Here is a 24,996-nt window from a genome sequence, read left to right as displayed (position 1 = left end):
TCTTTAGGCAACTGTTAAAAACGCATGTTGTACGATATAATAGGAAGGGATGAAGAGGAAGATTGACCTTTAGAGCGTAAACTCGTTTAGTAAATGATAGCTAGTCCGTTAGAATAGTTGGATATGGTGTCACCTTTTGAGGTTTTATGTGGTTGTTGCTCTCCATGTGGTTTTTGGTTTGATGGCGTGCGGATTAGTATTAATGGCAAGTCATATTTGGTTACGACGCTACTGAGAGAGGGAGAATTGACCGCACTTTACCAAGTAAAATGCCCAAAACGCAGCCATTCAGGAGGTGTGTACGCTCTTAAGAAAGTTACATGTCCCATTGGTAGAGCAGATTTCGTAACGCGTGCGATGACTGAGATAAGCAACTATCAGAGGTTTAATAGTCCGTATATTACGAACATCCTGGACTTCCAAGTAGCGCAGCACGATAATGGGACGAAGATCATATACATGTTACTGCCCTACTTCCCTGCTGGTTCGCTGCAAGATCTAATTAACAATATGATCATTCGTGGGGACTCCCTTTCAGAGTCGCGAGTGGTACGGCTAATGCTAGACATTTGTAGGGGTGTGCGATGTATGCATGAGCCTAGTGAAAGTGATTTCCGGGACCCGTACGATGTTGCATACTTCGATGCTGCATCCCTGAGGTATAGCGATGAAACTCATCTGCTTGTTGATGCAATGGAACTGGACCTACTATCCCCCCCGTTAACAAATTCTGAGCCAAGCGCATATGTCCACTGTGGTTTAAACCCCGAAAACATAATGCTTAGCTCAGAGGGGCTACCTGTCATTTACAATATGGCATCCTGTGTAAGGGCTCCATTAGAACTCACGTCGAATTCAAAACTCCTAGGTTTACAAGAATGGCTAAATGAAAATAGCTGTCTACCTTATACCTGCCCAGAATTACTAGACCTACATCCCAATACATCGATCACTAATCGCTGTGATATATGGTCCTTGGGTTGCATATGCTATGCACTAATGTACAGCATCTCCTCATTCGCAAGGGAGCAACAACTCTGCGGTACCCCCATCAAACACTCCATCTCTACTGGTAACTTTTCATTTCCCGATGAGCCTCGTTACTCTCAATCCTTGAAGAGAATCGTTCAACGATGTCTCGTCATAGACCCACATAAAAGACCCGATATATACGAGACCCTAGCACAATTTCAAGAACTTCTAGATACATCCTGACATGTTTCTATTTCACACTGCATGGTATTTTTTGTTCTTGTATCTGAGACAATGGCAGTTTTTTCGGGAGCGCAAGTGATTAAGTAAGATACACTAACGTTTACTGTGTCGAAACTTATTCAGCCGTATATATAGGTATTATAATCTATGTTAATAGGCTGGTTATATTATTAAGGCAGCCCTATTATCGATACTTAATTGGATTAAAAAGAGCAGGGTCAGGTTTCCAAGAGGTTCCAAGCTAGGAGGAGTACAGAGGTATATAGCAGAGAGAACTGGGAAATCAGTAAAGCAAAGAGGACACAAGATATTAACATAGCCAAAGAGGTTTACATTATATACTCTCCCGCTTTTTTAGTTAAATATACAGAGAGTAGTATCATGATGTCGTATAGAATTGAAAGTGAGTTTAAAAGTTTCCAAAATTGTACGGAAGCAGATGTACCTGGTTATAATGATTGTCCCAGCTTCTTATTTTCCACTAACATTGGGAGTGTACGGAAAAAGGGTAGTGCACAGACGGATGGAGTAGTGGACAGGTATGGTAATACTAAGAGTGACACGGCAGTGCTGCCAAGTAAACGGAAGAAGACTATTGCGAAGCCACGGGCTAGTATTCTGGATGAAGGGGATAGAGTGGAAGCAGAGTCTCGAGAGGTTTTGATGGGGAGAATTGGCAAGTTACTTGAAGAAAAGACGGAAATGTCGGATAATGAGTTTCAGTTTTACAAGACGAAAGTGCTCCAACATTTGCCGACAACTCTTGAAAACGAATCATCGCTTACTTTAATGACTCTTTTCTTTCAACATTTGCATACGGATGTGGAGAAGGCCAAGTTATTGCTAATGCAGTGGATGGTTTCAGATGTTTCCATTGCAAGGTGGTGCCCGGCGCTGCGCAAAATACTGGAAAATGCAACCTTTTGATAATAATAATAATAATAATAATAGAAGTAGTACCAGTAAGCAGTAATAGTGATTCGTAAGATGGTGTTTTATAATATGTAGTACACAACGTGACAATATAAAATATAGTTTTAGAGACTTATAGGCAGACCAACCCCCCAACTACTGAGGGGAATATTACGAGATATTAGAGCTGTCATAATAGAAAATATACCAAATTTACCATACAGTGTCGTCGGATTATAACGTTGCGGATAATACCAACGATTCTTTTGCAAGTAGCAACAATAGCTATACCCATGTACCCTATATCTATATTGCTTGATATAAGTTTTATGACCCGTGGAAGAGCTCTAAACTCTTTTTCTTTTGACGGTAGCTTGGAAACCGGTTTTGATGGATGAGACGGATCTGGTGGAACCACAACTTTTGCAGACCAAAAAGAATAATCTGTTGGATTGCTCCTTTTTCAACTCAGTGTTGATGCTCTTACAAGTCTTACAAGTCACATACTCCATAATATACCTTCTTAAAACATTCTCCATCTGTTTAGATTGGAATTTACCCTTGATCACCAATCTCCTCTGACCATCAACCGAACCGGAGGTACCCAATTCTGCAAATAAATATTGAATTAAATGCTCAGGTGATCTCTGTAGCTTCTCACTGATTTCTTGAATATTAGCAAATATAGTTTTCTTACCATCTCTTTGACAAACTGGAGGTGGAATCCTAAACTTGGGACCCGACCTATCGCCGGCTAACTCAGGATTGTTGGCCCTCAAAATCTTGAAAAACCTGGAAAGTAAATCGTAGTATGGTAAACCAATGTCTCTTTGAATAACAGAATCATCCACTACAGGCTGCATCTTCTCCTGACTGATAGAATCTTCAACAGTAACACCTGCCTTCTCTAACTCCTTGTCAAAATCATCCAGAAAAACGTCCTTGGTCTTCTTCTTCTTCTTCTTCAGCTTCAGTTCCCCTAAAACCTCAGAAACCTCATCAACTACATCTAATCCCTCTTCATTATCTTTCGATACATCCTTAGACTTCTTCTTCTTCTTCTTTAAACCAGCAAATAAGTCATCTCCATCATTACCTGCAGCAACAGCCTCCTCCGGAACTGGTTTCTTTATCTTCTTTTTCTTTAAACTTGGATCAAAACCTAGTTCCGCTGCAAGATCTGACATCGTTAGTGCTCAAGTACTAATAATTGCGCTTTTATAAGACCTAGCCTTCTGCTGTGTTCTTCAAACTACTTGCATTTCTACTAATACAGTTTCAAGCTTTTCTTGACAAAAATTTTTCAGCCTAATTAATTGTTTGAGCACAGTGCAAACCGCTCGAGCCAGATTTGGTTCAAAGATCATTATCCACGTTTGGTTGGCAGGCGATTGGAATGACAGCTAACGACCAAAGGCACCTTTGAACGGGGTGTTTCCGGGTTTGGATGGTTGCTACCTATTATGGGTGTTGTTATTTATCTATGCAGTATATAAAATAGGTCTTTGTCACTTTATTTGTATAGTAGTATCGAAAGTGACGGTGGAAGGTGATGGGGCGGGGTTTAAGTTTGTCTGGTGTGGCTTTAACGACTAGTAGTTCATTCAGAGAGCTTCATGTTACTGGTTTCTTCTGTTAGAGCCTCTGTTGCTTCTTTGTTGGCTTGTTCAATTTCAGTGCCCTCGGTGATTTCCACGTTTGATGGATTGATGGAGCCTGTCTTGGCTGAGGAGGTCATCTCTTGGTTCTCGTCTTGTTCAGGTTCGACATCATACTTCTGTAGATAATATGTTTCCACTTCTTCTTTGCCACTTTTCTCAGCTTCGAAAATGGCGTCATGGTCGAAGTTGTTCCTGATGAATGGATTGGCTTTGTATTCTTCACACAGCAGTTTTACGATGTCGAGATTTCCGTTGAGCGATGCCCAATGTAACGCTGTGTTACCTGTTTCATTTTGCATGTTCACCCATTCTGCCTGGTATGATGGTTGTACCAGTGAGAGTAAGTATTTCACCACGTCCAGGTGTCCATTAGCAGCAGCCATGTGTAGCGGAGTAGACTTGGTTGTTGGGTCTCTGCAGCTAACCAGCAGCTTGGGATGGATCACTTGTGTGAAGATTTCCTTCAACCCTTCCAGGTCACCAGCCCTTGCATCTAATACAACGGATTCCTGGTCTTCTGGATCTAACGGAAGTTCGTGCAAACCCATTGTAAATAGATAGTGTATATGCTGCCTTTTGAAGTCTTGATGTTTAAAATAAACTGTGTGGTACGAAATCTATGTAATGTAATTTCAGTTTTCTGAAAACTTTAAAATTTTTGAACAAACTTGCTGATGCTTCTTAAACCAGTTGGCGCGAAAGAAGGTTTTAAAACTTTAGTTAAAAAAGGGCATTGGTCGATCTCAGTAATGGATCAAATATTTGCGTTCCTATAATCGATATAATGGCTGATTCGGTTCCAAATAGCAAAAGTATTCAAGATATTTTGGACAGAGAACCTCAGTTTGTAAATGATACACCTTTAGATACATTTTTCCAAAGTTTGAACGAGAAATTCATTAGTAAAATACGTTGTACAGATGGGCTGAATCTTTACCAATTAGCAGAATGTGACGGTAACAAAGGATTTGTTTCGAAATGTATTGGATACCTCACTGAATTGCATTTTTTGGTTCGGGAACGGGAGGCAAGTCCTCAGAAGGACAATCTGTTGCCGATATCTCTTCATGATATGAAGTATTTTGATGAGCTTGTAAACTTGATTATTGTGCATGGGGTTTATGCAAATCTCCCAGAGGATTTAGGAATACCATTAGAACAAAGACAGCTTACAAATTTCAAACAAGAGAAGAAGATATTTTCTGTTCACAAGAGGGGAGCTCCAGATTTGAAAACTTTGGAGCTAGTGCTTAGTTCCTTTTATGAGATATTTGCTAATAATACGGGGCAGAAGGATACAGTTAGAGAAATGTTATTGAAAGGAACAGGATATATAGACTGTGTCACCGGTTACGTTGCACTGCTGTGTGAGACTCCCGGACGGGCTGCAGAATACGAAGAGAAGCTGGAGAAGCTGGAATCCATGCAGGAAACCTATGAGTTGTTTTCTATGTATTCCTTACTTGTGCATTCTACAAAGAAGTTCAAGTATAAAGGATGGGTTTTGAATAAATTAAGCACTCTACCAATAAGGAGAGACGATGGTGTCACCTCTCTTGTTGATTTTGTTGTTGGCATTAGAGAGGATGAGGAAATAAGCGCAGACAAACTTGAGCGCGTGAATCAGATATTGCTGGCTAAGCCGAAGACGGTTACTAACGTTGAATACTTCAGTAAACTGTTTGCTAGAATCTATGACGGTCTAACCTATGTAAATAGGCCGATATTGGTAAGCTGTCTAAACCATTTAGTTACAGGATTCTATTATAAAAATAGGAGGATTGTGCAAGACTTTCTGTTTCCCAAAATAGAGGGCGTCTTATTTAATCCTGAAGCGAAAGCTTACTCAGAGAAACAGTTAAATGACTGCATCAATGTTCTAATATCTCTGGCTAAAAATTCGTCTACGGAAGTCATTAATGAGCTGGTTAGTAATAAAGATGCAAATAATTTCTATCTGCATCTGTGGATTTATGCACTATATCTGAATAAATATCAGAAACTGCAGCCTAATGGCACGCAAGAGAAGTCGGGACCTTATTACAATGTTGTGTTGAAACTGATCAAAACGTTTATGAAGGTAAACGCTGATTACCAGGTGCTCGATTATATTGTGTTAAACCTAGTCAACTTTGATCATAAGACCTGGGGGTATGCTATCAATTTGGAGACTCAGCTTCCTTATATCATTCCGAAGGATTCCTCTTTGAATTCCATTCCAAAAGAGTTGAAGGTTGAAGCAAAAGACGATCCTACAACGAAATTTCAACATCTATTTCTCGACATCGATTTAGCTGTACAGATGATGATTGAGTTTCTAAACTTGGTTAATGACGAAGATGTAACGAAGACTATCTTCCTTTCTGTAATTAACCGCTGGGTCACTAGTACCAATCGAGATGCCTCGTCACTTATGCTTCATACAGAAGAAGATAACTTCTCTGAAAGCCTGTTGTCGCTGGTAAATTTAAAACTACTCGAAAAATTGAATGAAACCTTCAAATCGGGAATCATTAAGAAACCTCGCGATATATTATATCTGATTGACAACGTATTGGGATTTTCATGGATTGTGGTGGACGGATCGGAATCAGAACAAGACTCAGATGATGACGAGGACGAGGCTGAGCATGAACCTACCAACCCACTTGCGATTCTTCTGGAGTTGCTCTCAAACATCATCACTTCATCAACACCAGATCGCTTGCTAAACGAATCGCCTATCCTCTCATCCATTTCGTCCAAACTGAATAAACACCCAAAGGATGAAAAATGTGTATCATTGAAACATCGCATCGATAAATACCTATCAACTGATGTGTCCACCTCCTCCCCCTCCTGTTCCGTTGTTGATGGAGAAACGGACCAAGAATCCCTAGAAAAAGCCCTCGCAAACATCCACGACTCCCTGGTCCCCATCCGAGCCCACGGTCTCTTCCAACTCCGGCAGCTCATCGAATCCGGCTCCCCGGCCGTAAACATCCAGACGGTTCTCGACCTCCATATCCAACAATTACGCGACCCTGAACCCTTCGTCTACCTCAACGCCATCAAAGGCCTCTCCGCCCTCTGCCAAACAGCCCCGAACGACACGCTCCCCCTCCTGCTCGACATATACCAACCAAAAACCCCCCCCACCCCCCCATCCCTCGACGAATCCCTCCGTCTCGGCGAAGTATTCATCAACTACATCACCACCGAAAACGAACTCTTCCAGGGCGCGTACGCAAACTCCATCGTCAACCTAGCACTGCACAACATCAGAGAAAGAGACTCAACCGACAACCGCATCCGCATGTCCTCCATATCTATCCTCGGCGTCTGTCTCAAAACAAACCCAGCCGGAATCTCCTCCCATATCCCTGACATCCTCGACTGCGCATTCGCCATCCTCCAGCTCGAACACTCAGCCCCTACCACCCCCATAAAAGACAACTCCGCCATTATGAGACGAGCAGCGGTCCACCTCATCCACGACTACCTCTCCAATTCCCCCCCCACCCCATCCGACCAACACTACAGCCCCACCAAACTATACAACTTGCTACTACATCACCGTCCAAAAGAACCCGACTACCTAGTCTGCGAACTAATCGACGACCTGCTACACCTCCTGCGTGACTTCCAAACATCTCTATACACCTCTTCTACCACCTCCGCCATCACTCGACTGCAAACCCTCCACATATAACACTCTCCACATCCGTAATATCCTCTCTATATCCCAATGTATTATGTAAGAGCTCCGCAAAGGCGGCTATCTCCTTATCACGTCATACGAACGTCAAAAGTATAGATTTTTCTAGAAAAAGTCGGTGAACGAAATATCACATTTTCGTTGTAGTTACTGGAAAAATCTATTTAAAGGCGGTAAATGGGACTCTCGATGGAATGTTGATGGGGGGTTCTTTTGTATTAATATATATACAGTGTTGGAAGTTAATATATTTCCGAAATAAAGTGGATCATTTTATATTCTGGTTTATATCAGCATCTTTTATTTGTATTTTGTTATCTAGAAGTCGAGGCTCAAAAGCTACTGATCAGAACTTTTCAATCCCGCGTTAGTTGATATATACATCATACAGCAAGCATGTCTAACCAAGAAACTTATGAATTTCAGGCGGAGATCACTCAGTTAATGAGTTTGATCATTAATACAGTTTACTCCAATAAGGAAATTTTTTTGAGGGAGTTGATTTCCAATGCATCTGATGCTTTGGATAAGATTAGATACCAATCGTTATCAGACTCAAAGGTGTTAGAGAGTGAACCTGAGATGTTTATTAGGATTACGCCAAAGCCTGAGGACAAGGTTTTGGAGCTAAGAGACTCTGGTATTGGTATGACCAAGGCGGAGTTGATTAACAATTTGGGTACCATCGCGAAGTCAGGTACCAAGGCATTTATGGAGGCATTGTCGGCTGGTGCGGATGTTTCTATGATTGGGCAGTTCGGTGTTGGATTCTATTCGTTGTTTTTGGTTGCTGACAGAGTGCAGGTTATCTCGAAGCACAATGACGATGAGCAGTATGTGTGGGAGTCTAATGCAGGTGGGTCTTTTACTGTCACTCTTGACACTACCAATGAGAAGATCGGCAGAGGTACTATTTTGAGGCTATTCTTGAAGGAGGACCAGTTGGAGTATCTAGAGGAGAAGAAGATCAAGGAGGTTGTCAAGAGACATTCTGAGTTTGTTGCTTATCCAATCCAGTTGTTGGTGAGCAAGGAGATTGAGAAGGAGGTGCCAGTTGCGGAGGACGAGGCAGAAGAAAAGAAGGAGGGTGAAGAAGAGGCTGAGGACAAGAAGCCAAAGTTGGAAGAGGTTGATGAGGATGATGCTGGCGAGGAAAAGAAGCCAAAGACCGAGAAGGTTAAGGAGACCGTTAAGGAGTTGGAGGAGTTGAACAAGACTAAGCCATTGTGGACTAGAAACCCATCTGAGGTTTCTCAAGAGGAGTACAATGCTTTCTACAAGTCCATTTCTAACGACTGGGAGGACCCATTGGCTGTTAAGCACTTTTCTGTTGAAGGTCAACTAGAGTTTAGAGCGATCTTATTTATTCCAAAGAGAGCACCATTCGATTTGTTCGAATCTAAGAAGAAGAAGAACAACATCAAGCTATACGTCCGTCGTGTCTTTATCACCGATGAGGCTGAAGACTTGATCCCAGAATGGTTGTCTTTCGTCAAGGGTGTTGTCGACTCTGAAGACTTGCCATTGAACTTGTCAAGAGAAATGTTGCAACAAAACAAGATCATGAAGGTCATCAAGAAGAACATTGTCAAGAAATTGATTGAAGCTTTTAACGAGATCGGTGAAGATGCTGAACAGTTTGAAAAGTTCTACTCCGCCTTCGCCAAGAACATCAAGTTGGGTATTCACGAGGACTCCCAAAACAGAGCTTCTTTGGCCAAGTTGTTGAGATACAACTCCACCAAGTCTGTTGACGAGCAAACTTCTTTGTCTGACTACGTCACCAGAATGCCTGAACACCAAAAGAACATCTATTTCATCACTGGTGAATCTATTAAGGCTGTCGAAAAGTCTCCATTCTTGGAAGCTTTGAAGGCTAAGAATTTCGAAGTTTTGTTCTTGGTTGACCCAATTGACGAATACGCCTTCCAACAATTGAAGGAGTTCGAAGGTAAGCAATTGGTCGACATCACCAAGGACTTTGAATTGGAAGAAACCGACGAGGAGAAAGCTCAAAGAGAACAAGAGATAAAGGAATTTGAACCATTGACTACTGCTTTGAAGGAAGTCTTGGGCGAACAAGTTGAGAAGGTAGTCGTTTCTTACAAGTTGGTCGACGCTCCAGCTGCCATCAGAACTGGCCAATTCGGTTGGTCCGCTAACATGGAGAGAATCATGAAAGCTCAAGCTTTGAGAGATTCTACTATGTCTTCTTACATGGCTTCCAAGAAGACGTTTGAAATTTCTCCAAAATCTGCTATCATTAAGGAGTTGAAGAAGAGAGTTGAAGAGAGCGGTGCTCAGGATAGAACCGTCAAGGACTTGACTACCTTGCTATACGAAACTGCTCTATTGACCTCTGGTTTCACCTTGGAAGAGCCAGCTACTTTCGCCAACAGAATTAACAGATTGATCTCCTTGGGTTTGAACATTGACGAAGAACCTGAACAAGTCACTGAAGTCTCTTCCGACGCCACTGCCACAGCCCCAGTTGAGGAAGTTGTTCCAGAAACTGAAATGGAAGAGGTTGATTAAGCGCACAAATAATTACTACTAAGATGGACTTGGTTTGATCTCTGCTTTTTTACGTGTCCAAAATCTATTCGAATTTATACGCAAATATTAAAAATGTCCCCCTCATCATTCTACCGTTACTCCTTCAATTTTTTATTATTTTGTGTTTAATAATAATAACTCATGTAAACCCCTGTATAAAATAGAAATTTAATATACTACGAAGTCTTTAGGAAGGAATCTTTAGTTTTGCTTACGATCTAAACCATTGCCACTTGCTTCTTTACAGATAACCTTATTCCTTCAAATATTCCGTGATAGCCTGATTATTTGAAGGAAGAGGTTAGCTCTTTTTTTTAATTTTTAAATGGTTTTCCACTTTTGACTGTGGAATATTCTACTAATTGATACAATGCAACAATATATAATAAATAATATCAGCAGCGGCATAGATGACAGGTCATTTTACAAAAGACGAGAAAGGTTTAATTGACCCAAGAGTCGTAGCTAAGGAATTTACCATTATTGAAAGAGGTATGTGTTTTTAGTCCTAGATTTTTTTTTTCTCCAACATATTTTTATTAACAAATATATTATTTGACTTCAGGTATTCAAGCCAGGATTGACAGCTCCGCAGATATCGAAGGGATTAGAGAGGATATAACGAGGCTCTCTTGGGAGGTGAAGGAAGTTGCTGATCAGCTATCATCGTATGATAAGGAAAAGTATACTGGTAGAATCGATCTACTATTGAAGGGCGCCAAATCGTTACAAGCTAAAGTCAATACGGAAAGGACTAGAAAACGGTTCCAGTTTAGAAGAAAGCCTAAGAACACCGACAAGCTGTTAGATTATGGGTCCAAAAATGTAGAAACCCCCGGAGAAACCGCTCTAGCGAGTTCCAACACATGCTACACAGGGAACGCACCGTTATTGTCTGATCAGAATGCGACTATTACCAATAATGTCTGCATTATTCTTGATGGTAAAACCTCCCACTATACTAATTTCAGAAACTGCAGACTGCTGGCCAATGAAGACACGCCGTTTATGTCTTCCTTTGCATTGACAATGCAACATTTTGAATTTTCAGTGATACATTTTGATCCGATACCGTTCCAACAAGGCAGCATATTCGTTGAAAATTGCACCAATTGCACCATATTCCTCAACTGCACCGTTGGAAGCAACATCCAGATCAGATTACATGCACTAACAGCATGTAGGTTATACGTTAACCACGCAAACGACCACGGCCAAAGGCAAAACGTAATACTGGAACAATGTAAGGCCTGCGTCTTCGACCAATCTGTAAAGGATAGCCTAACCATCCAGGATTTCAGCAACTTGGGCCTGAGCGGTCAAGGAACCGATAGTTTCACATTTGATAAATGGATTTCGGATTACGTAAAACAATTCAAACTCATGCATGGGATGTAACGTTCAAAACGATATGCACATGCCCATTAGATGCAGTATTCAACAAGACAACTTAATTCATTTATAATTGCTAAAACACGATGTCGATCCGGGATTACCGATTGAGAGCACCAGGATTTCAACATAACTCTCTAATTACGAAAGAATATTGAATATTTGCAAAACGCAGCTTTAAAATCTGTAAGATAAAACACGATTTCTAATTCTCGAGCCTCTTTTAAATATGCAATGCCAAATTTGGTTAAATATAAACAAACTCGAAATCTGGTTCATAAATCATCTGCAAATGCATTTTCAAAAATAGAATAGGATGATTAGATCTCTCCTATAATCAACTAGCCCCTCGAACCGGTACCAAGATACATCAATAATGAGTGCTCAGAATGGTTCGCCAACCAGGGGAAAGAACCAATATGTTGCTAAGTATCTACAAAGTCTTGGTTCTGACGGTTCCACTGCTCTAATGGATGTTTCACCATCAAAACTCAATCCTATAAGCCCCAAAGCCTCGTCTGTAAAGGATAAGTTATCCTTAGCTAAAAGACAAGATGATAAGGAAAACCATCCAATAATTCCGTCTAAAAATGTAAAGTCAAATATATCAAAAAATCCTTTCTTATTGCAAGATTCCAATAGCCGACAAAGTTTAGCAAGTAACTCAACAAGAGGGGAAGCTAAAAGTAATGGTTTCTCAGAAAGTGAATCTAGTTTGAATAAACAATCTCCTTCAAGAACTACTCCCCGTGCTAACGATGGTTCTTCTGACTTGAAAAATCTTGTATCCGAAAATTCATCAGTTGCAAGCAAGATTGGATCTTCAGTTACTCTGTCGCCTAAAAAAGTCGATATGTCCTCAATGTCCAAAGAGACCCTACGGTATTATGAGTTTCTTTGCCGAGTTGGGGAAGCCAAAAAGTGGATCGAAGAAGTCATTGAACAAGAAATGCCATCTGAGTTGGAACTGGCTACTGGTAATTCTATGCGGGATGGGTACTATTTGGCAAGGCTGACTCAAACTATAAAGCCAGATCTGGTAGCAACCGTTATCCCCCCGGGGCGTTTACAGTTTAAACACACTCAGAATATTAATGCTTTCTTCTCCTTGGTTGATTACGTTGGTGTCCCGGACCTATTTAGGTTTGAACTCACAGACTTGTATGAAAAGAAGAATATTCCCAAAGTTTTTGAAACGTTACATGCACTGTCAAATATTCTCAATAGTAGGTACCCTGAACAAGTGCCAGAAATTCAAAATTTATCCGGTGTCTTAGAGTTTTCTGAACAGGACTTAAAGCTGTGTAAACAGAAGCTACCAAATGTCCGTAATTTCAGGCCATTTAAAGAGGAGGGAAACTCTATATCACCAACCAAAGCTCATCGCGGTGAAGGGTTAATTAAAAACTGGGACCTAAAAAAACCGAAAGAGCCCGAACTAAAACCAGCTTTGGTATTAGATTTTAAAAAGGTCGACGAAAAGAAAGTGGAAAGTGAGGAACCACCTGCTGACAATGGCCCTTCGAATGATACTATTGAGGAGCCGGCTAAACCAGCGGAGGTTGTTGAATCCCAAAAAGTGCCAAATCTTACAGTAGAAGAAGTACCTGTTTTAGAAAATCCGGAAGGAATGGATATCACCAATTACCCTCGAACTCCAGAAAGGCAATTACATGAATATTATCCCAACATACACAGGTATATTTCTCCACAAAGTTATGAACGTTCATATATGGATTCACGAACTGCTTCCATATTACTCTCCGATCCCTTATTAAGAACAGCAAACACCAACTTGTCTTACAGTCCTCCAAAGTCGTTTTCATACTATTCTCCAGGTATTTCAAGAAGAATGGGTTACACCTCTGACATTACTCCAAGGTCTTTTGACAGGTATTATGAGGGTTCTCCTTATAGTAGTTACTCACCCACGCATTCTTCTTACTCTCCAGGTAGACGCCAGCGGCTGTCAGAAGATGAGTTTTTGGATATCATTTTCCGCTTTCAGGCTCTCTCAAGAGGTGCCAACTTTCGTTACCGGATTTATCTCAACAAGAAGACTTTTGAATTGTTCGAGAATAATACCAAACGTTTACAGGCAGCTTGCAAAGGCAAATTAATGAGAGTCAAGTATACTGTGAAACCCAAACCTGTTTTTTCTGAGGAAGCAGAAGGACAATTATGTTCTCTTCAGTCAACTATTCATGGACGTCTTCTTCGTAATCGTTTGGACATAGTACGTCTGAACTGTTTGAAGAATGACTTTATAATTAGGAGATTCCAGGTGCTAGTAAATTCTGTTGTTATACGCAGGCAATGCAAGAATACTTTGAAGAACATTGTTGTTTGTACTAAACCACTGATTGGTTTTCAAGCAACACTTAGAGCTACGCTTATTAGAAAGGAAATTAAAGATATTAATTGGTCTTTGAATGTCATTAAACCCCGTGTGGTTAGATTCCAAGCATGTTGTCGTGGATCGATTGTTAAGGCAAAATACGATTACCAGATCAGGCATCGATCGCTTTCTCTTGGTCTTTTAGAACGTTGCCAAGCGAACTTCAAGGGGATTGCACAACGGCGCTTGCATGCATATTTCATGAATGAGATCTATCGTTTTGAGGCAGTTGTTACTCGCTTTCATGGTTGTGCGAGAGGATCTGTTGTACGGAACAAATTGAACTCAGTGAGGTACAACCGTGACTCAAATAATCCTATATTTAAACTGCAGGCAATAATAAGAGGTGTTTTGGCAAGATTTGCCATTGATTTAATTAATGATATTGTCGAAGCCAATGAGCTAATTAAGTTACAAGCTGCAACCCGTGGTGCAAACTTAAGGTCTAGGATATGCAGTAATGCGCATTATTACCAACAGAATGAGGCCACTGTGCTTGGAATTCAAAGTGCTGTTAGAACCCACCAGTTGAGGACTGCGTATCATGAACTATTGAATTCAAGCACTCCAAGCTTATGGGCAGTTAAGAAGTTTGTCCATATTCTAAATGAAAGCGATGCTGATACGTTGTACTCAAAGGTACACAAGAAAAAGGCCATGGTAAATGAATGTAATGAAGAGATCAGACACCTGCAAAGCAAAATAAAAAGGTCTATAAAGAAAAAAGATTTGTTAGAACGGAGAGGGATTCAGGTTAGCAGATATTTATCTCAAGCTGGTTTAGCTAATTTAGAGAAATTTTCTGAAGATAAAGTTCCCGATAACTTAAAGAAGCAGAATTCATTATATGAAAAAATATGCTATCTACTTCAAGTTGATTCATTTTATTGGAAACAACTATTCAAACTAGAGCCCCATTCGTGTACCAACTTCTTGCCTAAACTCTTTTCTCCCACAAGCGGTAAGATTGGTCGTAGAGAGAACATGTTATTCATCAAAATGATTATGGACTTGATGATGGATGAAATGGATGAGATATCTACTGATGTATTTTTGAACGCAAGCACTTCCAATTCTCCTTGGAAAATTTTATTAACTCAATATCTGCTCCGTCACCAAAATGCTGAAACCGTTCACCTGTTAGGCAATATTCTAGAGTCTTTGAATGACTCAGAATTGGACTTCGAAAGTGTACCTGCAAATATCTATAAAATGCTACACCCAAATGAACCAATAGTACCCTCACACATTGCGATCGATGACAACCAGACTAATTCAAAATATGTTGAAAATATGACGAACATATGGAAGTCTACTGAATCTGTGAGGAATGCCCTAACTCTCATGATAGATTCTATTCCAATGGAGATAAAGTATCTTTGTACAAAGGCATATAGAGTTGTGGCCGATAGGAGCACCAACTTTTATGATCCCTTAAGAGCAATTGCGAAGGTCTTGATCGAAAACTATGTGAATATATTTTTCGCAAACCGCAGTCAGTATGGCATTCATGATAAGTCATCTGACATCGACAATAAAGTGCAAGTTTTGTGCAACGCTTTAACTACCATCTTCAATTTAAAGGAGTTTAACGGTTATTACACACCATTGACATCCTATGTTGAGGAAGTTGAGCCTGCAATTGTGAATTTATTGAAAAATATGTTGATTTCTCCTCAGTTTGAAAATGAATGCGATAGCGTTATTTACAGGGACATGGGTTCTACAGATAGACCAACCCTTACTATGAAGCACCAATATTTGGACAGCATGATTCAAATATTTATTGCCCACAAATCTGTCCTTCCACATGACGATGCAATTGTTGATTTATTAAAACAGATGGAATCAATATTCGAAACATCTGTTCCCCGAACAACTGGTGTTATAAGTCTTGAATTAGATCCATCCATCTATCACGTATTACTGGAGGATGATAGGTCTACTTTGATGTACAATGAAACAAAGAGGGGACTCTGTTATCTAATGCAGGTAGAAGATGTTGAAACGAACTTAGCGGATCTTTTGACAAGCACTGTACTTCCAGAGGATAATATTATTTTTCAGAATTTGCTGAAGAAATACCCATCGATTCAACAAGACTTGTCCAAAAAGCATTTAGATACCATGGGATACGTTGCTCTGAAAAAACACATTATGCAGAGGGTCAAGGAGCTCACGCATCTTGGTATTATAGATGAAGCCAATAATTACCAATCAGTGTTGAACGATATTGCAAACACAATACGCTCAAGACCTTATGTAGGCCACATGAATGAGCGGGAATTAATTTTTATGACTGATGTTCATGATCATTTAAAAAAGAAGGAAAATTATCTTCGCTTGTTATCAGAGGCATTACTGACAGCCATAAGTAAATCGGTGACACAAGTTCAAAAATATGGGCATTATGAGCCTTTGAAAAAAGCTGGCCTTGGAAACAAGATCAAAGATGTTTATAAAAGAGTTCATGGTAGAGACTCCCATCAACCTAGTGGGATCTACTATAAGTGGAATACTCGCCAGTTGTATGAAAGGGGAGTAATATGTGAAATCTATGGTGAACACCTGAAGGAAATTGAGGTTAGTTTTTTTGGTTCTAGTGCCCCGAAATTTCCTGACATAGATTTCAGAATCTCCACTAGAAATGGAGAAGTATACAGTATCGATATGCTAGATGGTAAGAGGTCTAGCTTCCGGTACCACGAAGTGGTTAAGTTCGGTGAATTACTTGAAAAAGAAACCGACGATCCTGAAGCGACAATCGTTTTGATGAGAGGAAAAAAAACGACGTTCAAAATTTGTGCCTTATTAGACCTTCTGTCTGAGGTATTTTTTAGGTAATTAAAATGTATGTATATCTAATACAAAATATAAGGACTATTAATAATATATTTTTAGACTACGTATATTTCGGACAAGCAATGGTCGACCTATCATCGGTCATTGCTGAGTTCGTTGCCTAGGTAGCTACACAACGGAATTTATGAAATGTTTTTTATTGAGTATAAATCAAAATTTATACTTCCTTTTGATTAACCAAAGCCCAATATCTTTGGCGAAGACCAACATAAGACACCCTAGTATATTTCCAAACCATATTCCCTCATCTGGATCACTTGTACATGCTTCGATCAAATGTTTGTAATAAGGTATCCTCATCAAAATATACTCATTGAAGTATTTTCCGACAAGTGGCCAAATTATTGTATCGTTACTAGCAGATTCTATAGCAGTTAAAGTGGAAATACCTTGGGGACTTCCACTCCGCATAACTAGAGGTCTCAAGTAGTATCTATACAATATCGGAACAAGCAACACCACTAAAGGTGTTAAATGTCCAAACGTCTTCACATGTTTGCCACAAAGTAATTCAAATGTAAAAAATAGTTGATGGGTATTTCCAATTGGGTCTTTTAGAACTGAACTTGCCAAATACAATGGGATCCCTGACCAAAATAGCAGACGACTGCACATTGCAGACAGCTGGCATTTCGTAGAGAGCGGGCATCTTTTGTTATATGACGAACCTACAACTGTTTCGGAGCACAATAATTCTCGAGCAATGATAGCACCAGCTCTGAGAAACTGAAACAGAAGAACGGTTCGTGGTTTATTTTCCTGTAGCCGCTGAAAGTACTCATTTATGGAATCAACAAAGCATCTTGCGATAGTGATAGGACTGCGATATACACCTGTTTGTGCGACACCATCGATTGCCGAGGAGTCTTCATGTGATTCACCCTTCACATCTGTGCGGTTTAACAGTAATAGATCTTTGCATGATATAAAGTTAGGTTTGTAGAAATAAAACGTATTTTGGAATCTAGTAACCTGGTTATCCATTATAATGAGCAAGAATTCAAACGGCCACAATTATTGTGATGTCTTAGTTGGAGGTTGAAGAGCTATACCCACACCCAGGGTATATTCCTTATATATAGCGAAATATTTCTGTAAATTTTGTGCTCTTACGACGTTGTTGGTGTTATATATTGGCTCAATAGTTGTAATACGACTGTAACTAAATTCAATGCATTTGCGTCATACCACATTACTTAAGACTTCAAGAAATTTGTTACGATTATATAATCGTAACGAGTATAGTAATATCACCAACTGCCTTGTAAAGTTTATTGAGAAGGAGTAGACAAAGATGAAATACAAAGTCCAGTCACGTATATATGTGATATAGTAACTATAAACAGGCAACAATAAAATGAAATATATTTCTGAAGGATATAGAAGTATAATGTTGGTCATTGGTTAGAGTACGTAACCCACGTCACGATAATCCCTCATCTTCCACAATGCTTTGAAGTTCCATTAACTCCCTAGATCTTAGACAAGCTAGATAAAATCTCAGAAAATCGCGTGCATAGCTCAGAATACCCAAAGCTAAAAGGTTTTGAATGCATAAGCATTCATCTGGAGTAGCGTTACTGTCGAATATCAAGACCAGCTTTGTAATAAATTGCATTCTCTTAAGAACGTGTCGGCTGAACTGTCTGGCCAACAATAGGACTAACGCTGTATCAGAAATATAATCTGCCCAGGTGGTTTTAATAAGTTCTTCTGTGAACTTTTCATCCAGATCATCTGGTGATTTGTGATTTCTAAAATATGGCTCAAGATACAAAAATTTGGTCCTTAATATTCTCGATAACACTAAAGATAATTTGGAATAGAGGTATATGCTAACCATTTCAGCTCTGAAGAAATTTATTATAACCATGGAGGTACCGCAGGATGAAGCTATGACCCATGGATACAACTGTTGGAAATACCCCACTGGTGTATTCAAACATACCTGACTGAACAAATACAATGGAAAACCCAGGATGGTGAACCTAGTTCCCGAAGGAATGCAATCTATCCCGTCCACAGAATCCGTATACACATCTAATGCCTTGGTAGTTGAAGTATTCAACAATTTCTGTAAAATACTCTCAGGAAATATATATCTTAGAGAATACAATCCAACTTTAAATGCCTGTTTCAGTGGGTTATTATAGAGAAACCAAAAGAGAAAAGCGACAGAGGAATATTTAGAAACCGTCTTGTAAAACTTAAAGGCACGTAGCATCAAAGATCCGCTATTCCAGTTGATTTGTCCCTTTTTGATGCTTCTCTTACATTGGGGACAGTCCACACTTTCAATAGGGATACCTCGCCAAAGGTTGTTTTCATTTAACCTATCATCAGATATTCGGAATATCATATTTACAGCAATCTCTGCCAAACAGATGAATGAAGCCCACGTTTGTCCTACAGCAGGTATGGTTTGCACAGTTTCCGCCAAATCAACATCAGTTTGAAAGTCTTTGTGTTCATCAACCACATAGCACGTTCGTCTCTTTAACTCATTAATGTTTTGAATATTGTAGTAGTCATTTGGACCATATTCTAACCATGTCTTCTTGTTTGTTGCAAACAACCACCTTACCAAACATTTGTTGTGTACCTGTAAATTGCATCCACATTCATGATGCGTCCAAGAGGAAAAGTTAAACCGAGTATCTTTGTCTTCCAAACATATCCAACATCTAAAACTCTTTTTATAAAATGGCAGATTCATGTAGGTATGGTCAAATAGTATATATATGTTATCTTACTCTCCGTTATTACTCCGATTTCCCATGACGCTAAGGAGAATGCAGTCTTCCTGCTCTCAGTAGGTCGAAATAAAATCCAACTTTAACAAAGGCAGAACAGGAACTAATTTCCAAGATGATAACTTACAAAGAGGTTAACAGATCATAAAGAAATATATAAACTAAACATGAATCAGCGACTGAATAATCCAAAGATACTCTTTTTCTTAGGAGCCTCCTTATTTATATCTGTGGATTTTGGTTGGGTTTGATTTTTTGCTGCAGGCACTCTGTTAAAACTTAGATAGTTATAAGCCAAATCGAATAAGGCTGGCTTTGCATTGACTGGCTTGATTTGGGGCCGTAATGGAAACAAGTTTTCAAGTGAAATATCACTATAGTCGATTTGAAAGTTTCTATTAATCCTTTCAATCAGGGATGGATCATATCTAGAACTTTGTTTTTGGACTGACTTACTGTATTCTGCTAATGCAACAATATTTTGACAACCAGTTGTAATAAATTCGCGTACTTCTTGTACCTTAGCATCCGTTAAAATATCCCCTGGCAACTTTAAATCTAATACATCAACGGATTTCATGGCGTTGTCCAATTGCTTCAAAGAATTGACGTACAGTGCCAATGCTTCCAAATACTTACCACTAGATTGGTACAATGTGGCTAAGCACCCACTATCAAGGTAGATATTGTAGTAGGTTTTGACCAGAATTAACTGGGCCATCAATTCATCATCTGAATAGACACCTGGCAATTCCATAACTTCCTGCAGGTACGTTGATAAGTTATGGACAATGCGTTCAAGTTTTTTGAACTTGACTATCCTGTTTGAACTAGTTGATAAAAGCCACTGCTTCCATAGCTGTTGAAACAATATATTATCACGTTCAATAGTAGTAAAGAACGAACTATATTTCAAGTAAGTCAATAATATTTGATCATCCTCGCCTTCCTGGTAATCACCTTCATCGTGGCTCTGCTTGATGAATTGCTTCTGAGCTTCCAAAGCTTTTTCCCATTTTATCAACTTGTTACTATAACTTGATATATCTGTTAATTTGACGGAGTGGGCCTCACGAAGCAATTGGACAACTCTAGGATCACGTATCTGAGCTGTATAAGATCTCCACGAAATTTCGGAACTTTTATCGTCCTCTTCATCGGGATCAACAGATTTTCTCTTGTAACCATTCTCAATCAGAAGCTTGACTAAAGGATCGTCCAAGTTAGCCTCAGGCTGACTATTTATAAAATGCCTCAAATCTTTAGAAGAAAGCTTCTGAGAATTCTGCCTCAATGAGTATTCATAGTTGGAGGTAATCATGTCGATAACATCATCGGAAACCAATTTAATTGAATTCAAATATTCCAATGCCAGGAATGCCAGCGAAAGTTCTCCAGCTATTAGTTCGGAATTCTTTTTCTCGGTGTGTTTCCCACTCAACAAGTATTCAGCAACAGCTAGCTTATTATATACCAACAGCTCTACCTTCACATGCCATTTATCCTCATCTTCAGTTATTTCCAACAGCTTAGCAGTAGTCTGGCAAACTCTCTTGAGTCGAGTGGTTAGCAATTTCTTTTCCGACTTCTTCCATTTACCTCGTTGCTTGGCTTGCAACTTCAAGCTTTCAACAAAGGCTAGATTCCTTTCTGCATGTAACAAAACCAATAACCCAAATAATCTATTACCATTATAATCTTCTTTGCTTATTTTGGAATATTTCTCTTTTGCAGAATATTTCTTGGTATCTTTCGTGGTTAACTGCAATCGACGATTCAACTTTTGCAATTTCAAATTTAATTTGTTATGGTACCTGTGATAATCCCTGAAGCTCTCAAGAAACTTCTCAGATCTCAATCCAAATGTAGCCCCCAGAGGAGAGTAGGTCATCTTTACTTGGTCCTTGAATCTTACTATATTCTGCACTACTGACTCGAATATCTGTTAATTACTGGAAAAATTTTGTTAAGTTACAACCATCAGTCACGTGATATTTTTAAATCTAGATCTACACTTGTATCCATCTTTAGTAAATATAGGTCCTTTCTGTGCTATTTCATGATGTTCCCAAGCTCTATCAGCTATATGTCACTGAAATTTGTGCCTCTATATACTCATCTTGCAAGAGCCTTTCTTCTTCATACAGGCTGTCAACTTTATATTTCGATCTTTAAAAGCGATATTTGAAATACTGAGACTTGGGAAAGCAGTTGCACAAACTTGCCAATTGGACATCAGCATGATTAAGAATAAACTCAAACTGGTCATAGCGATATGTGGGATTTATGCTACATTTTTGTCATGGGGTTTGGTGCAAGAACCATTGAACACCAGAGTTTGGCCCAATTCTGGATCTAAGTTCACTGGACCATGTTTCATTGCAATATGCCAAGGTTTGATGGCCACGCTTGTTGGATTTATATATCTATCCTCTAAGAAGACGGATTATGGTGGTTTGGAGTTTATGGAAATAAAATTCAAGGATATTGCTGTTATTTCGTTATACCAAACTCTTTCCGCACCAGTTGCAAGTTATTCTCTTTACTATGTAGACTACTTGGCATATATACTAGCCAAAAGTTGCAAGTTAATTCCAATAATGCTAGTTCATCTTTTGGTCTATCGCAGTAAAATCCCCAAAGAGAAGTTAGTAGTGGGCGTGTTGGTCAGTTTGGGTGTTACACTATTTACATTTGGAACAGATGGAAACGGCGGCTACAAACCTGCAACGGGTTCGTCTTTGTATGGGTTTTTAATTCTCTGCCTGAGCTTGTTCCTCGATGGTTTGACGAACGCTAGTCAGGATGCTATGTTGAAAGGACCCAGTCAAAAGAAGATTACTGGTGCCCATTTGATGTTTGCCCTCAACTTACTGATTGTCGTATGGAATATCGGTTACCTGCTAGTTTGCGATCCCAATCAATGGCATTCGTCGATCAAACAACTGACCTTGGATCCTCAGATATGGAGTTACTTACTGACTTACTCGATATGTGGTGCCATTGGACAATGCTTCATTTTCTTCACCTTAGAGAATTACAGCTCGATTGTCCTAACAACGGTTACAGTCACTCGCAAGATGGTTTCAATGCTGTTGAGCATTTTCATATACGGCCATAGGGTCACTTTGCCACAATGGATGGGTATTATAATTGTCTTTGGTGGAATTACTTGGGAGGCATTCTTAAAGTCTGGCAAAGATGTCAAGCGCTCAAATACAAAAGAGAAGCAAACCTAGATTGGTGGCATTAACAAACACCTAATAAAACCAATGCCGCTTTATAAAAAAGATGCAATACTCTTTGTAGGTGATAGTATCATGCTATTCTCTATAGATGGAAAGGGAGAGAAGGAGGAAAGAGGGACATCTTATCAATTTTTTTAAAAAAGGATCGGTATAACCAAAACCCAAAATAACCTTGCTTGAGGGAGATCGACTCAATTCAATACTTAGAAATCAATGAAGAATTTCAGCTAATAGATCTAGCAATTACAGCTCTACTCTTTTTAGGTATGTTCAAGGCCTCTTCTACTATCTCAATCATGTTGAAAATTGGATACATGGTGTGAGCCGACGCAAATCGATGACTAACACGAGGAAGTAATCATTAGAACGACAGATATAGATGGAAATACGTAGCTGGATAGTAGTAGTAAACGCAATTAGATTCTGATAGAGCCAATTACTACGTCAATCTCCAGAATAGCGAATAGTAATTTGTGCCATCCATACACCACAGGATATCGGGAAGGGGACTTCAGAAAATGAATAAATTATCAGTATTTTGATTCTCCTGATGAAGAGAAGATTCACCAGTGTTCACAAGGTTTATTAATTAAGCAAGCAAGCAGTTACCAATGAACTGGAAATCTTTGATACCATTCAATCACTCAAAACCAGGAGCTTTGAGTTCAGGACTCTGTATTTTCCTTACATTGTTGTACATTCTGAACTGGGTTTTCCCAATAAACAATGGTATACTTTTGAGTACTGCGTCCCTGAAGAAGATACAATTGAATAGATTAACACTATATCCTTTAGCACATTTATCTTTGGCACATTTGGTATTCAACTGCATGTCTTTGTTCCCACAGTTAACGATTTTCGAGGCCGTTCATGGGACGTTTTACACTGCAATTGTTCTAAATATGCTGGCTTTGTTCACCGCTGTGTTCTATTGTCTGCTCGGAATGCTGTTCTTTCCTAATTCTCAAGTGGGGGGTGCAAGTGGCTGGTGTTTTTCCCTGCTTGGGTACTACTCTGCAAAGGAGTCTGAACTACGCCCATACTATCAGGTCACAGCCAATCACAAGATTCCCACTATTCTGTTCCCATTGATCCTGGTAGTGCTGTTAAGTCTGCTTCTGCCACAGAGCAGCTTCTGGGGACATATAATTGGACTCTGTTTAGGCTATTTAATGGCCATTAAGGAGCCATGGTTACAATACATCACCCCACCTAGCTGGGCAATTACCAAAATTGAGACATGGATGGACAAGTGGATTAGTTTAATCCCCTCTTTCGTTGTGTACTACAGAGAAAATAACGCCAGCCGGAACCATGGGTATATTTCAATCTACCAAGATGACCAATTGCCACTCTACAACGACAATTTCCAAGGCCAAGGTAGGGTTGTGGGTCCCTAGCTTTCCCTCTTATTTTTTACTTCTCTTTAAACTGTAATAAACCGCTGTGTCTGATTGCTATACTATAGACCTTCTATTCGTACATATAAGAATTAAATGATGATATTATCTTTTTTCTTTTCTTTTAGGTATTTAGGAATGATATTATTATTTACAAGATTCCCTGTTCCTTCATCAAATGCTTTCTCAGCAGGTTCTTCTTGATGTTCTTCTTCAAGGAAGACGGATTTTCAACACCTCTGGAAGATAGAAACTCATTAGACACTGCATCGTCTTGAAGAAGATCCGACACACGGGAAGTAATACTATCAATGCACGCCCGATCCGCCATTATTTTGGCATGCACCGACTCTATATCAAGCTGCAGCAACTGCCGGACAGAGTCCGCAGTCAACTCACCGATGCCATGCCGCTTCTTAATCTCCTCAATCTCGGCACTATCCGTCCCACTGTTCACGTAGGCAGCCTGCAACTTCAAAACATCTTGCAACAAAACAGAATCCTCCTCCTGCTTGGCTGCTCGTCTGTCCAAAAACTCCTTCGTCTTTTCTGCCTCCTCAGACGCAACACTCACCTTGGCTTGCGACTGGAATACTGCAAACTGCTGTCCCTTGTTCCTAATGATCTCTGCAATAGAAAAAAACTTCCTCTTGGACAAAGGTCGAGTAGCCTCTATACGCACTAAGTCTCCCTCCCTAGAAACCTCCCCCTCATCATGTACCAGATAGTCCTTCCTATTAAACATCTCCTTATTAATCCTCTTATTGAAAACCTTATTTTCCACCCGAACTTTAACCGTCTTTTGCATCTTCCCCTGACTTACCACAAGCCCAACAAAGTTCTGACGTGCCATAACTCCCGTATTTCACTCTACAACCGTCTCCTGACCGCTGCTCATCACC

General features: G+C 39.7%; 14 protein-coding genes across 14 annotated transcripts; 8 read left to right on the top strand and 6 right to left on the bottom strand.

The window, feature by feature from the left end:
* Positions 1-123: 123 nt before the first annotated feature.
* Positions 124-1,215, top strand: ENV7 (putative serine/threonine protein kinase ENV7; the record flags this gene model as incomplete). The annotated part of the gene is made up of 1 exon (XM_003644674.1): positions 124-1,215. One exon carries the CDS (start codon positions 124-126, stop codon positions 1,213-1,215), a length of 1,092 nt encoding a protein of 363 aa, XP_003644722.1.
* A 384-nt stretch (positions 1,216-1,599) lies between these two features.
* Positions 1,600-2,142, top strand: ADD37 (Add37p; the record flags this gene model as incomplete). Its single annotated transcript, XM_003644673.1, has 1 exon — positions 1,600-2,142. One exon carries the CDS (start codon positions 1,600-1,602, stop codon positions 2,140-2,142), a length of 543 nt encoding a protein of 180 aa, XP_003644721.1.
* Positions 2,143-2,474: 332 nt separating this feature from the next.
* Positions 2,475-3,314, bottom strand: SUI3 (translation initiation factor eIF2 subunit beta; the record flags this gene model as incomplete). The annotated part of the gene is made up of 1 exon (XM_003644672.1): positions 2,475-3,314. The coding sequence occupies one exon, from the start codon at positions 3,312-3,314 to the stop codon at positions 2,475-2,477; it is 840 nt and encodes a 279-aa protein (XP_003644720.1).
* Positions 3,315-3,727: 413 nt separating this feature from the next.
* Positions 3,728-4,336, bottom strand: YAR1 (Yar1p; the record flags this gene model as incomplete). The annotated part of the gene is made up of 1 exon (XM_003644671.1): positions 3,728-4,336. The coding sequence occupies one exon, from the start codon at positions 4,334-4,336 to the stop codon at positions 3,728-3,730; it is 609 nt and encodes a 202-aa protein (XP_003644719.1).
* A 236-nt stretch (positions 4,337-4,572) lies between these two features.
* RTP1 (Rtp1p) lies at positions 4,573-7,479 on the top strand (the record flags this gene model as incomplete). Its single annotated transcript, XM_003644670.1, has 1 exon — positions 4,573-7,479. The coding sequence occupies one exon, from the start codon at positions 4,573-4,575 to the stop codon at positions 7,477-7,479; it is 2,907 nt and encodes a 968-aa protein (XP_003644718.1).
* Positions 7,480-7,881: 402 nt separating this feature from the next.
* Positions 7,882-10,020, top strand: HSP82 (Hsp90 family chaperone HSP82; the record flags this gene model as incomplete). The annotated part of the gene is made up of 1 exon (XM_003644669.1): positions 7,882-10,020. The coding sequence occupies one exon, from the start codon at positions 7,882-7,884 to the stop codon at positions 10,018-10,020; it is 2,139 nt and encodes a 712-aa protein (XP_003644717.1).
* A 431-nt stretch (positions 10,021-10,451) lies between these two features.
* CIN2 (GTPase-activating protein CIN2) lies at positions 10,452-11,439 on the top strand (the record flags this gene model as incomplete). Its single annotated transcript, XM_003644668.1, has 2 exons — positions 10,452-10,533; positions 10,607-11,439. 2 exons carry the CDS (start codon positions 10,452-10,454, stop codon positions 11,437-11,439), a joined length of 915 nt encoding a protein of 304 aa, XP_003644716.1.
* A 370-nt stretch (positions 11,440-11,809) lies between these two features.
* IQG1 (Iqg1p) lies at positions 11,810-16,675 on the top strand (the record flags this gene model as incomplete). The annotated part of the gene is made up of 1 exon (XM_003644667.1): positions 11,810-16,675. The coding sequence occupies one exon, from the start codon at positions 11,810-11,812 to the stop codon at positions 16,673-16,675; it is 4,866 nt and encodes a 1,621-aa protein (XP_003644715.1).
* A 168-nt stretch (positions 16,676-16,843) lies between these two features.
* Positions 16,844-17,677, bottom strand: Ecym_2145 (uncharacterized protein; the record flags this gene model as incomplete). Its single annotated transcript, XM_003644666.1, has 1 exon — positions 16,844-17,677. The coding sequence occupies one exon, from the start codon at positions 17,675-17,677 to the stop codon at positions 16,844-16,846; it is 834 nt and encodes a 277-aa protein (XP_003644714.1).
* Positions 17,678-18,116: 439 nt separating this feature from the next.
* Positions 18,117-19,409, bottom strand: Ecym_2144 (uncharacterized protein; the record flags this gene model as incomplete). The annotated part of the gene is made up of 1 exon (XM_003644665.1): positions 18,117-19,409. One exon carries the CDS (start codon positions 19,407-19,409, stop codon positions 18,117-18,119), a length of 1,293 nt encoding a protein of 430 aa, XP_003644713.1.
* A 209-nt stretch (positions 19,410-19,618) lies between these two features.
* Positions 19,619-21,337, bottom strand: SRP68 (signal recognition particle subunit SRP68; the record flags this gene model as incomplete). The annotated part of the gene is made up of 1 exon (XM_003644664.1): positions 19,619-21,337. One exon carries the CDS (start codon positions 21,335-21,337, stop codon positions 19,619-19,621), a length of 1,719 nt encoding a protein of 572 aa, XP_003644712.1.
* A 349-nt stretch (positions 21,338-21,686) lies between these two features.
* Positions 21,687-22,685, top strand: HUT1 (UDP-galactose transporter HUT1; the record flags this gene model as incomplete). The annotated part of the gene is made up of 1 exon (XM_003644663.1): positions 21,687-22,685. One exon carries the CDS (start codon positions 21,687-21,689, stop codon positions 22,683-22,685), a length of 999 nt encoding a protein of 332 aa, XP_003644711.1.
* A 620-nt stretch (positions 22,686-23,305) lies between these two features.
* On the top strand, positions 23,306-24,094 carry RBD2 (putative rhomboid protease RBD2; the record flags this gene model as incomplete). The annotated part of the gene is made up of 1 exon (XM_003644662.1): positions 23,306-24,094. One exon carries the CDS (start codon positions 23,306-23,308, stop codon positions 24,092-24,094), a length of 789 nt encoding a protein of 262 aa, XP_003644710.1.
* Positions 24,095-24,245: 151 nt separating this feature from the next.
* On the bottom strand, positions 24,246-24,947 carry MRPS17 (mitochondrial 37S ribosomal protein uS17m; the record flags this gene model as incomplete). Its single annotated transcript, XM_003644661.1, has 1 exon — positions 24,246-24,947. The coding sequence occupies one exon, from the start codon at positions 24,945-24,947 to the stop codon at positions 24,246-24,248; it is 702 nt and encodes a 233-aa protein (XP_003644709.1).
* Between the last annotated feature and the right edge of the window lie 49 nt (positions 24,948-24,996).

This window comes from Eremothecium cymbalariae, chromosome 2 (assembly GCF_000235365.1).
Source record: "Eremothecium cymbalariae DBVPG#7215 chromosome 2, complete sequence".
NCBI classification, from domain to species: Eukaryota; Fungi; Ascomycota; class Saccharomycetes; order Saccharomycetales; family Saccharomycetaceae; genus Eremothecium; species Eremothecium cymbalariae.
The sequence above is the reverse complement of the archived record's forward strand: the minus strand, read 5'-3'. Positions and strand labels throughout refer to the sequence as shown.